This window comes from Echinops telfairi, unplaced genomic scaffold (genome assembly GCF_000313985.2).
Source record: "Echinops telfairi isolate 266 unplaced genomic scaffold, ASM31398v2 ScPeMD7_7418;HRSCAF=8456, whole genome shotgun sequence".
NCBI lineage: Eukaryota > Metazoa > Chordata > Mammalia > Afrosoricida > Tenrecidae > Echinops > Echinops telfairi.
Window position 1 is genome coordinate 566150 of NW_022111318.1, and position 13304 is coordinate 579453.

At 37.8% G+C, this 13304-nt stretch overlaps 1 protein-coding gene across 1 annotated transcript; it reads right to left on the reverse strand.

The window, feature by feature from the left end:
- Positions 1–215: 215 nt before the first annotated feature.
- LPAR4 (lysophosphatidic acid receptor 4) lies at positions 216–13069 on the reverse strand. The gene is made up of 2 exons (XM_004717632.2): positions 13026–13069; positions 216–2313 (listed from the first exon to the last, which is right to left on the reverse strand). Exon 2 carries the CDS (start codon positions 2236–2238, stop codon positions 1126–1128), a length of 1113 nt encoding a protein of 370 aa, XP_004717689.1. The 5' UTR covers positions 2239–2313; positions 13026–13069; the 3' UTR covers positions 216–1125.
- Positions 13070–13304: the final 235 nt, after the last annotated feature.

The window sequence follows — 13304 nt, forward strand, 5'->3', positions numbered from 1 at the left end:
TTCTAGGTGGTACATTTAGGTGTTTGATTCATCTTGAGTTCTTTTTTAAAAAGTCTGAGATATGGGTCCTGTTTCATTCTTCTGCAAATAGCATTTCAGCACCATTTGTTGAGAGACAATCTATTCCCCATTTCATGTGACCCATCCCTTTGTCAAAGAGTAGTTGTCCATAGGTGAAGGGATTTACTTCTGGGTTCTAAATTCTATTCCATCGGTCTGTCTATCTAGAGTTGTACCAGTCCCAGGCTTCTTTGACTACCATAGCTATGTAGTAGGTTTTGAGAACAGGAAGGGAGTGGCCTCCTTCTATATTCTTCTTTAGTAGTGCTTTGCTTATCTGTGATCTCTTTCCATATAAAGCTGGTGTTTAGTGCTTTTATTAACTTGTCTTTTATGTGGTTTTACATTTTGTGCCCATCTTGGGCACATTTACCAGCTTTTTGGCTTCAAATTTCTATATGAAAATCAATATGCAGCATAGAAAAAGGAAGAAAAGTTCTAGAAAACTAAGACTGCTAGTGACTGCAAATATGTAAATCCTGTTAATTCTCTATTTCTTCTCTTATTTATTCATACAAAGACTTTCTTTTTCTGATTTCAAAGTACATAAAATACATTTTGTCAGCTTTTTGAATTTGATACATTTCTTGTTAATAATGTTAGACTAAAATAAGCCATTGTGATAAAACAAACTCAATGACAATTCACAAAAGAAAAGGAGTAGGATACATCAGTAGTAACACAAAGTTAAACAAAAAACACCTGAATTTGCTCTATATTTATAGGCCCAATCCAATTACTAAATATCATTGAAATGAAAATATCCTTTTAAAGGTTTTTAAATAATATTCATATCCCTAAAGTCAAGGCCACTGACAACTTACATAATGTCATACGATGAAATGTCATTCCAGCAGAAGAGTGTGGCAATCCTTTTTGATTGCTGTAATTAGACTTGGCCTATAATTATTGAACAAAACAGAACATGTACAATAATTGTTCAAACAGAAGTATCTGACTATATTTAGTACATTATCCTATTCTCATTCTCATTATCTTCAAATCTTTTCCATATTCATATCATAGCGAAAAAACATTATCTTGACTCAGTGACAGTTCCCGTACCTAGAAAGTGGATTCTAGCATTAATTCACCACCGTTATTCATAGTTTGATCACTACCTTCCTCTTGAATGGCTGGAATGGAAGGTTTGGGGGTCAGTGGTGTGTCAGTCTTAAATAAGGACTCCATCCTGATATGAGCATTGATGTAGAAGGACTTCTGAAAGGACTCGAGGGTGAAGTAATAGATGAAAGGGTCAAAACAACAGTTAAGAGTGGCAAGGCACAATGTGATTGGGTACATGATCTTTGCAAATCTTTCCAACAAGCAATTGGTAACGGCTTGGGAGCGCACTAGGGCATACAGAAAAAGGACAGAATTGTAGGGCACAAAGCATACCACAAACACTGCCATATGCACTGTGATCATCTTCAATACTTTTTTCTTGTTGGTCCCAATTTGAGACAGTGTAGCAGGTTTTCGGAGGGTTCTCAACACCACAGAAGAGCAAGATATATTTAATATTAGAGGAATTATGAACCCAACAACTTCAATAAATATGGTGATCTTGGACAAATAGGTCTTCCATACACGTTTGGAGAAGCCCTCAAAGCAGGTAGTGGTTGCATTGTTGACATTAGTGGTGGAGAACAAAGAGGCTGAAATACCACCACTGAGGACTAGGATCCAAACCCCAGCACACACAATGGCTGAATTCCTCCTGGTCCTAATGGTACGAGATCGGAAGGGATAAACAATGGCCAGGAAACGATCCACACTGATACAGGTGAGGAAAAGCATACTCCCATAAATGTTGGTAAGGAATGCAGTCCCAGAGATCTTGCAGAGGGTGTCGCCAAAAGGCCAGTGACGATTGAAGTTATAAAATATTTTGAAAGGCAGGGTGCAGACAAAGAGCAAATCAGAGAGGGCCAGATTGGTGATGAAAATGGCGGTCTCACTCCTCATTTTCATGCGAAAACAGAAAACAAACAGGGAGGCACTGTTCGTTATTAGACCCAGGATGAATACAACACTGTAGACAGCACCATTCAGATTATACTTGAAGGAATCATCAACAATGCAAGTATTATTGGCAGTAGCATTGCCCAACCTGGGTCTGAGGCTTGAATTTAAATCTTGGAATTCGAAGTCAATGAATCTTCTGTCACCCATGGATTTTGCAGGAGGCCTGCTGGTTGCAGGAGTTCACCACTCTGAGACTAGGGACTGGTAAGAAATGTGTTCTTCCTATGGGAGAAAAGAGGGAACCAATAATCAAATATGCCTTCCATGCATAATTTTTAAGGAATAAAAAGATACTCTGTTCGCCCTGATTGGGAGACAACATGCATTTAATTTGACTTGACAAGGTTTTTAAAGCACCTATCATATGTTAAAAGATATGATGATAATGTGTTGCAGAAGCACAGATGACCACATTGGGTATAGTCGTGCAATACCGTCGCATTTCAAGGAGAAGAAATGAAGTGTTGGCTACATATAATTCCAAGAAAGAAAAAAATAAAAAACAAGCCGGAATAGTCTAAGAACAACACTCTCTCTTACTGCTGTAGAGTTAATGCTGACTCACTGGGGTCTCGTGTGGGTTTCTGAGACTGTCACTGTTTACAGGAGCAGAAAGCCCAGTCTTTCGCCCCACAGAGCTGCTGGTGATTTTGAATGTTCGACCATGAAAATCTCAGCCCAATGCACAACCACTACACCGCCAGGGATCACACTAATACCTTAGAATTTGTACAGTGTTTTTCAACTTTCTAAATCCTTTCAAAAGCAGTGCTTTATTTGATCCCCCCATGAACCTCATATGGTAGACAAGACAGGAATTATAACCGTTTTTAGTAACAGAAATGAAGGCTTATGGAAGTTTGAATTATAGAATAGAAGAATCCGAAGAGGATAGAAGTGGTATTGTCAGTGCCAGAATCAGATCTAAAGTGTACTGTCTGCTCCCTAATATTAGTGAACTGCACTGCCCTAGTGCGAATCTTATGATGCAAGATGACAAATAGATATAGGATCATTGCTACATGATACAAAATAAATTAAAAAAATAAGTTCTGACTAAATTCCTGAAGTTGCTTCACCTTTTTTCTTCTAAAAAACAAATTCAGAACACAGGGCTCTCTCAATGAAAGTTTCTAGAGAAATAATTCATATAACCTTAATGTTTCCCTTCTGTAGATCATGGTCCCCTTTCTATTTCCTTCTACCTCTTCCACTGCCTATTTTATCAGTTACTTGCATGTCCTCAGCTCCTAAAATAGTCCTGGTCAATGAAGCCTTTTACAGCCAAATAAAAGTGAGATATGAGATGGAAGCAGCCACCTTTGGCCCCCACTGTGCAGTTCTGAACTGACCTCTGCCTGTCATCATTTGGGCAGTCGTTGCCTTAATTATCTTTGTTGGGGATCTGAGCTTACAGTTTTACAAGTGCATGGAGAAATCTTATCAATATTCTCTAGGTCAACAGCTGTCACTGGACAGGGACTGTTTGTTTCATATGCTCTACAAGGAGCCATCAAAGAGCTGGTAGTGCAGTGGGTTACGTGTTGGGCTATTAGCTGCAAGGTCAGCAGTTCAAAATGACCAGCTGCTCTGCATGAGAAAGATGAGGCTTTCTACTTCAGTAAAGACTTATTATCATCCCTTCAGGACCAGTGGTGTGAGTGGCGATACTGGGAGCATAGAGTGAGGGTGGGTTGGAAAGGGGAAACCAATTACAATGATCTACATGTGACATCCTCCCCGGGGGACGGACAACCGAAAAGTGGGTGAAGGGAGATGTCGGGCAGGGCAAGATATGACAAAATAATAATCTATAAATTATCAAGGGCTGATGAGAGAGGGGGGAGAGGGGAGGGAGGGGGAAAATGAGGACCTGATGCCAGAGGCTTAAGTGGAGAGCAAATGTTTTGAGAATGATGAGGGCATTGAATGCACAAATGTGCTTTACACAATTGATGTATGTATGGATTGTGATAAGAGTTGCATGAGCCCCTAATAAAACGATTTTTTTTAAGACTTATTATCTTAGAAACCCACAGGGCAGTTCTACCCTGCCCTATAGGGTCAGTATGAGTCAAAATCCACTCGATAGCAATGAGGTCTTATTTTATAAAGAGCCATGATAATGCAGCAATTTAAAAGTTCAACTGCTAACCAAAAGGGCAGCAATTTCAAACCAATAGCCACTATGCAGAAGAAGGGGCAGTTCTGCCTATTCTATCGGGTTGCTATGAGTCGAAATCGATTTCATGGCCATGGATTTGGTTTGATTCATACACTTTGAACTAGCTGCTGAATGGATTCTTTTAAATAAAGAGATTATGGGATAAAAGTGGTCTTTGTCTTCTCATATATCCAGTAATGGCTTATCACATGATTATATTTTGAAATATAAAAGATAGTTCTCTGAAGTGGTTCCTCTTTGTATCACTCTTTCCTTCCAACTCGCAGGAGACAGATCAAAAAACTTTTGTATGTAAGAGAGGAGAAATAGAGGGGGCAACCTGTCAGAGATTCAGAGGCCTGTATTTAACTTCAGAGAAAACTACTTAGCTTGGCGAAAAATTCAAACACACAGAGCCTAGTGGAGGATAGGACTTGGACAATATGGGGTGCAAAGCCAAGTGTTGTTGTGAATATATAAGGTTTTCAAGTTAAAATTAGAGACTTGTTAACTCTGAATTTACCTTCAATATATTGTCAGGGAGTGCCTAATTCTGTGCCAAGATAGTCTTCCTTAGGCACTTCATATCACAGACCTGGCTCATCATCTATAATTAGTAATCGCGACCAAATAAGGCGCAGGAGGAGGGGGAACAACGGAAACAGGATAAATAAAATATGGACAGAGAGAGAGAGTATGAGACGAGACTGGAAAGATGTAGCCAAAAAAGAAAAACTGGAAGGTTGCAAAAAAGAGAAGGGGAGATAAGGAAAAAGAGTCTTGCTAGCTAGAAGTCTGTGTTGCAATCTAATCTGCATTCAGGGCCTTGGGAGGTATTTCCAGTTAACCTCAACTCCACTAATTTCATCCCTTTTACCTATCTTCATCCCATTCTTTTCGTGTTTCTCATACAAAAGAATAAAATGTTATCATTGTTTCTAAAGGCACTGACATCGATCGACTGAGTATGGTAAATCTCAGTCAGTGGTGTTCAGACATCACTTTGGCAGCTGTACACCAAAGTGTTTGCAGTTTATGTGTTTCATCAAAGAGGTGACAGGGAAAAAAAGAATATCAAATGTCTCACCTATCAAAACCACTTTATATACTATTTTTTAAACACCCATTAAATCAGGTCTTATTTACCCTAAGACAATCATACACAATACAAAAGAAAATGTTCATTATTGAAAAAAAGCTAAAGAAATGCCCCCTAACACAGTAACACAATCTAAAGAAATTATGAACGTATAAGACCCCTAACATTAACGTCAGGTTTATTTCACTATTTTCTGCTTACATCTGACTTCATCAAAAAGTATTTCCAATAATGAAATCCCTTTCATCTCTGCCTAGAGTTCACTCTGATAACCCTCCCTCCTTACACATTATGCCTCGAAATCACGGGATATGCATTATTTTACACTTCTCAAAATCATGTATTTAAAATAGGGGAGCTTGGTGCCACCACCACCCCCAATTGTCATGCAACATTTTCTTTTGGTTTCATTTTTTGTTGGTTCATAGTTGGTGTATCTCAGATGGGTTATGTCACTGGGGGTCACCCTCTTGAAGTTGTGTTGTATGTTTTTCCGTCTATGAAACCCAAGATTGATGATGCTATAAGGACAGCAAGTAAAATAAGGGGTTCAGGGTTGAGGCGGGGGCACAATGATGGTGGAGCGTAAAGGGGAGATGCTGTCAAGGAGTGCAGGAAGGAAAGGAATGTTGGGAAACTGACTGTGTTAGCAATTGTACAATTAAAAATAAAATAAGTTTATTTTTTAAAATTGTCACTCAGGTTTATGTCCTCAATTATACATTATGGCCCAGATGTTAAGTGCTCAGCTGCTAACCAAGAGGTTGGTGGTTTGAACCCACTAGATGCTCCCTGGAAGAAAGATGTGTGGCAGTTTGCTTGCTTACAGATTTACAGCTTTGGAAACCTATGGGACAGTTCTATACTGTCCTATGGGGTCGCTATATGTCAGAATCTACTCAAATGAAACAGATTGTATACACTATAACCATAGTGGCAGTCTGAAAAAGCCTGTCACTTCTGTTCGGTTGCTTTTAGTAATCAAATTGTGTGACAGAGAAAGAAGCACAAAACAAGAAGGTACTACACTCTCTTCTCAATCTTGAAGAGGAAGTATGAAGAAATTGCCACTATGGGCCTATTCATAGCTCTCCCTTGGTAGAACACACAACACCTTTGCTGTCTTGCAGTGAGGGTGTGGTGCTGGGACTTGCCACAGCATTGGGATCAAGGAGTTCTATTTCTGACTCAGACACTGGTTCACTCTGTAACATGACTATACTGCTTCTCTTCCCTGTATAAATATTAACTGAACCTCACTGCTGAGGCTAGGAAGATTCAACAGGGCTTGTGAGTAGCTTTATGAGCTTGCCAGTAGTCAGCCCTACTTAACCACAAAGAAGCATCACAGAAACTTGTATCCTTCTTCCTCCCCTGACTCAGCTGGAAACATATCTCGATTTTCTTAGTATCCTGGGCTTCTTATTAGCAACGCATCCTTCTCCTAATGTCATATACATCTCGTTTCTCCGAGAATTCCCTCGAGTTTCAACATCACAGAATTTACTCATAAGAAGACAACCCAGGAGGTTCTGCCAAGGAAATATCTCCTATTAACCTGTGGTAAAGAATCAAAGAGGCATTTTGCACTTAATCATATTCTGAAGAAGAATCAATGATACTCAGAAACAAGGTCTCCTTTCTGCCCAGTCCAAGGAGTGGGCTTTTAGCCATGGGACTTGGACTGAAAGGAACAGTGTTTTTAGCCACCATATTTTCCTAACTGGCTAGCGGGCTGCACACTGAATAGAGGCAATGGGCCCCTATGTGCTTCAGATGAGATGGAGAAGGGGAAAAATAGACTGACAGTTAATTACATTTTCCACTGCAGAGAGCATCGGACTTACTTTCTTGTTGAAAAAAATCTCTGTAGTTGACTATTTCAACAATTAATCAGGAGGTTCAGAGGGTTGAATATATGTATTTTCATTGACAATGGTCAGGAAGCAGGTCACTGGAGGCTGACCAAAAAGAAATCTGATCCTCAATGAATTTTTAACTTTGACCTACACATATGGAGTCAATTAGAATAGTTCATAGTAGTGCTTACATTTTTCTCCTAAAAATTAGAGTGGTAATAAAATATACCAGGTTTGAGGTTTTAGGGGTTCCTGGAGGAAGTAAAGTTAGCCTTTTGGCCCTATAAGGATGATAATCTACAATGCATAAATACCTATATTTCACTAAATGCAAATCTTTAAGATGACAGCCAAAAAATAAAGCTTTAACTTCTGACATATTCTCAGTAGCTTAAAAAGACTGGCTGGTTTTGCTCTCTGTAAAAGGCAGTCCTGAGCTCAGGAAGACAAGGCCTTGAAGGCAGAGTATAAGTAAAGTCCTTGCTTTGCTAACTTATTAATGAGCTGAGTCAAGTTAGAGTGCTTCTGATCCTCAGAGCATTTCCCCTTTCTTCTCTGGTAGAAGCTTATGAAAGTTGACACAATAGGTTTCAGAGGAAGCTGAAACCTATTGTGTGCTTGCCTATAAATATCTAGCAATTCAGTAAACTAGAAAACAAAACAATAACACACACACGAATGCTGTGAAAAATATAGTTTGAAACCACCCTGTGCAGTAATAGAGATTAGATTACAAAATGTTGCTTCTTAAATGAGACAGTATTAAAAGATAAGATACTCATAGGAAATCTCGGTCAGTCACAGGTCCAAGTACCATCATACACATGGTTCCAACTGACCTTCATATACATTGGTTAATGTTTCATAATAGCTTTCTAAACACAAAAATCTTATTACACTCCTTATGAAGGAAACTACAGTTACATTTTTCACTCTGCAACATAGCTGGGAATCTGATCTGTATGATAGAATGTTATCTGTATCAGGTATATCTCAAGCAATCCTTACTGTGTGTCAGATGTCTATACTGATAAGCTTCATGCTTTTTTTCTTGATACAAGAAATGTCCTTTTAACATAAGCCCCTCTAAATAGAATCTGGTTTATACTAAAATTATTACATCTGTTTGTCCCTCTGTTTTATTTGCAGAGAGCAACAAATTAACACCAGCCCTATTTTGATCAGAGCCTCTCCTCAGTAATTAACGTGCACCCCCCCCACCTTTTACCAAAGATACTTCAGTCTCCTACTAACCCTTCACCTAATGACACAGCCTAATCCTTGGAAATAATGCAGTCTACAGTTAAACAGGATGGAGCCAAAGATTGCATCAGATCTATTAAAGTTGCTATTTCTCTAATACTTATAGAACACGACAACTGCAGAAAAATTGTCTTGAGTCTTGCAATTTAACATCCATCTTAGGAGAAACTTCAGACCCTTCGGAAAAATTTTTCAGGTGTTCTTAATAGAGTTCATTCTATTCTTCAAAACTTATAATAGGAATCCAACATTCTTCCACATATCTTAAACATAATTGAGTGAGAAAATCAGTATGTACACAAAAATCCATATAATCTATATGGAAATTGATCTTGATAATATGAATAAAAAACATGTATCCTAAAGCAAAAGGTAGGCCAATGGCACAGAAATTTGGGGCCAAAGAATCAATATTCATCTATAACAAAATTTTCTGAATTATTTTTTTCCATTATGGATCTTGGAAATAGACAATTTGTAATCATATGGAAATATTGATTAAATTTGGAATTACATATTAATATTTAATTAAATATTGAAAAATTTGGGAGAATGAAATTAAGTATTTGTGTAGAAATATATTACTAGGATAAATAGTACTCAGAACATTAGTTTAAACCAAATGTTAATACCAATTTAATCCAAGTACTGTAGTAAAAACACTCCTCCAATGGATGCTGTGAGATTGAATAATCACAATAGGTACCATGAAAAGAACGTCTCAATGAAATGTATAGTAAGACTGCATGGTAGAGAAAATTATTTTATGAAGTAAGTCAATAGAAATGAGGGCCAACATAGTTAATGATAACATCTAAACCTTTGGATTTCATTACTGGATGCTTAACATTTATCTTCCAAACCTAGGACCACCTTGCCATATTTTGTTAGTGACATTGACTAGAGTATAAAATCAATGAGTCTGCATAACCTATAGTCATTTAAAGATAACTAGTGACTGACAAATAAAGGAACCGTGATGAGGTAGTGGATTAAGCACTGGGCTGCTGCTATTAAAAAGGTCAGCTGTTCAAATCCACTAGCTGCTCTATAGGAGAAAGTTAAAGCAGTCTGGTCTATAAGGACTTACAGCCTCAAAAACACTTTGGAGTAGTTCTTTTCTGTCCTATAGGGTGACTATGCATCTCAATCAACTCAAAGGAATTGGGCTTGAGTTTGGTTTGGGTTCAGTGACATATAGACATAAAAATACTTCTTTCATTTCTATAAAATACATATACTACATTAAAAACACATGAACAAATGGAATTTATTTCTTGGCCTGATTTTTTATTTGTTCTTTGACTTTTCTTTCTCTTCTATTTTCTCCCCCTGGCAACAACTGTTGTTACTGGTTAGGGGCCTTGAATGGAAAAAAGAAAAGACGAGCAGAAACAATAAGTGAGGATCTCACTCCCTTGCTCTTAGCTAGACCTCCATACCAACTTCTTCTCTTTGCCTACTTTTATTACTTGGTATTAGCACTCTGACAATCACTACCACATTTACCAGGATATCCTGGGCTTACCCAAAGAAGCATATCTATGATCTCTTCAGATTACAACTCTGTATAAATACTTGCATACCATCAGAAATTCCGTAAGAGAATTCATACAAGTTGTACCTGTATTTATATCATATTCATTATCGTCAATATTTCTAACTCTAAAGTAGGATCAAAAAAAATAATAAAAAGTAGGATCATATGCTAATGCCAAATGTATACTATTATCATATCTCACCCTCTTTTGAACAATTATGACGTAAACAAAGCAGACTGTGGATAAATATAGCCACTTTTTTGAAATGATGTTTCTCTACTCTTAAAAAAAAACCCAAAGTAAATAAAATAAAGGCATCAGCCCATTGTAAATATATTGAGATGACCGTAATCATAGTTCATAGTGGATACTGATTTTCACACCTCACCAGAAAGCATTATTCCTGGAATGAAATTAATATTCTTTTATTGACTTATCTTAAAGGAAAACAAAAAATGTTCACATTTTTCTTCTAGCACTTTCAGAGTTGATACAGATTATATCGAAAACTTCTCATTTGGAATCCAGGAAAACTCCAAAAAATCCTCACTGCCACTGATTCTGTTCCTATTTATAGTGACCCTGTAGAATAGGATAGAACTTTATTGGTCTCTGGGGCTGTAGCACTTTATGGGAGTAGAAAACCTCACTTTTCACCCATGGAGTGGCTGCTGGTTTCAAACTGCTGACCTCGCAGTCAGCAACCCAACTTTTAACCTCTAGGTCCTCAGGGTTCCTCCCAGCAAACTAGGAAGCTCACATGCCCCAAAGTTTTTTAAATCTGGTGCTTCTGTAAGCTGTTGAGTCCATTCTGAAACCCTCACTCATAGAAACCCTGCACGGCACAGAAGAAAGACCTGAAAACTGAAAATATTACTGAATTAGGTTGTCGGGCCTATTTCCCTGTGTTGCTGCTGAGTTAGTTCAAACTGTCAACATTTCCTTAGCAGTCAAGAGCTTAATCGTTGCCCCACCAAGGCCCCTTCATATCTAGTATTAAAATCAATAAAGCCATATCCAGTCCCATCGCTGTGTGAAAGCAAGTCACAGTCCCTCTCCATACTTCAGTTTATGTTTTCCTCCCAATTTTGGCCTTGACTGACAGTAACCTTCAGCTGGTACCAAGGCCTGACTGTGTTCTTGTTGTTATCTGCTTCTGCTTGTTATCTGTTATCTTTTAATTTCACTTTTCCATGAACTTTTTTAAGTCCCTTCTTATATATAATTTTAAGCCCCTAACGCCTGAGATGAAGGACATTAGTTTTTAAAAGACCCAATGAAATACTTGCTGTATAAATATTTATTTGAAAGTAGATGTTTTACTAGTTAATGCCAGAATGTAAGTCAGCAAGATGGCCTGTATAGCCTACCGTCTTCCTAACACCCTAATTTTCCTCCTCTCTTTGTTCTCATGGCCATATCAGCTTGAATTGTTCACGTCTCAGTCTTGAGCCCTTCTTCCTGTTCTGTCACCTATCCCCTCAAAATATGGGTTGTCACCATACTTTAGAACATAATAATAAACACCAGCAGATTACTTATTCCACACAGTTTTCTGATAATCAATTACTTAGCTACTAAAAGTGAGGCTGAATTACCAGTGGAACGAGGCATTATATCAAGCTCTCAATTTTCAGTACCAACATTCACAAATGTACTAGTTTTTTTCCCCTCCTCCATCAGTTGACCAAGAAAAGACTATGCTGATGATCCTAAACAGAAAAAAAGGCAATCACCCAATTAGACCCTTATCAAATTATCGCAAAGGCAAACATAGTAATTATATTTTCACTCAAAGAGAGAATTAATAAATTAAGCTTTACCTAAACGTGGCCTGTTGTTCCCTCTGAAGCATCTCCCCAATCCTCTCTAACTTTCAGAGCATCTACATTCTGAAAAGCTGGTCAGATCCAATAGAGCTTTCATTTGCATTTCTGATTGGCAGAACGTGTTGTCGGATGGGTGCAGACTTGTAGTGACCTTATGTACAACAGAATGTAAACACCATCAAGTGTATCAGCTGAACCCTCCTTCTGAACAAGAATACAACTTTTCATGTGTGACAGAGTGATTTATAGTCTATGTTTACAGGTTACGTTGTCTGGAAGTTTCTTCTGAAGGGAAGAAAACATGTTCACAAACCTCTGAACAATTTTGAGCTTGGACAATTCATGTTAGTCAAAGAAAAAGAAAGATGGTGTGATTTGGTAAAGTTAAAACTCACTGCTATTGAGTAGATTTTTGACTCATACTGACCAATGAATAGCAATCAACAAGCTCTGAGATGTTTACCCTTTGGAGTTGTTCACACTGAAATAGTGCAAAATTACACTGCTATGCTTCCTAACACAAAGTAACTGCAATATAATATTTATCAATTCTACAAGATCTTTTCACTAAAAATTGTTAAAGTATTCAAGGTATAACAAGAAAAGCAATACAAAGATTATTGCATTTGTATGACAACCGGCAACTAATTTAATATAATTGCAATGTTTGCCAGAATTAGTTTTTCATTGAAACCCATTTCTTCCCTTCTGGTCAAGCTCATGAATTATTCATTATAACAAATGTCACGTTCTCCATAAATCAATTAAACATCAAAAGCATGTCCTATATAGTTTGACTAGCAGAAATCTCATCAAAATCAAACTTACTTTAGTTGGAAATTAATTGTAAACCAAAGAAATATAAAGCTGGCAAAAGAGTTCTAAATTGCTCTGCTTTGTGATTTTAAATCAGCTTCTCAGGACAACTGTGTTTACATCAAATAACAGTCTGAAAAATCCTTTCTCTCTCTCACGGAAGCAATCTTATAGCCAAAACAATAGAAATTCTTTTTGTTTTGGTTTCTTTTTGCCATTCAACACGTCAATCTCTGATCAGAACTTCAGAGCTGAAATCTCATTTCTTTCCCAAAATACTGAAAGCATCAGTTTTTCCACTGGTTTGTTATGCCGCTCCCCCACCCTCAAAGTCCAAATCAAATCATTCTCAAAGAGACTTACCCAAAGAAAGAGTATGCTAGATGAGAGAGTGTGCTCATGCCTGCAGACAGCTAGCTAGTAAACATGTAAACGGACAACTCGCACTGTGGAAGCACATATCCATTTAAAAAAAAAAAAAAACAGGGAAAGGTTAGTCCAGCCCAAGAGCAGCAGACTCTGAGCTGCCGCAGCTTCTCACTGCAAACTTCTCATTCTGAAAATGTAAGCCTATTTACATTGATCTCTTTCCCTTTGTTAAGCACTGGCCTCTAGAAGTTGCCAGCAAGCCATTAACAAACG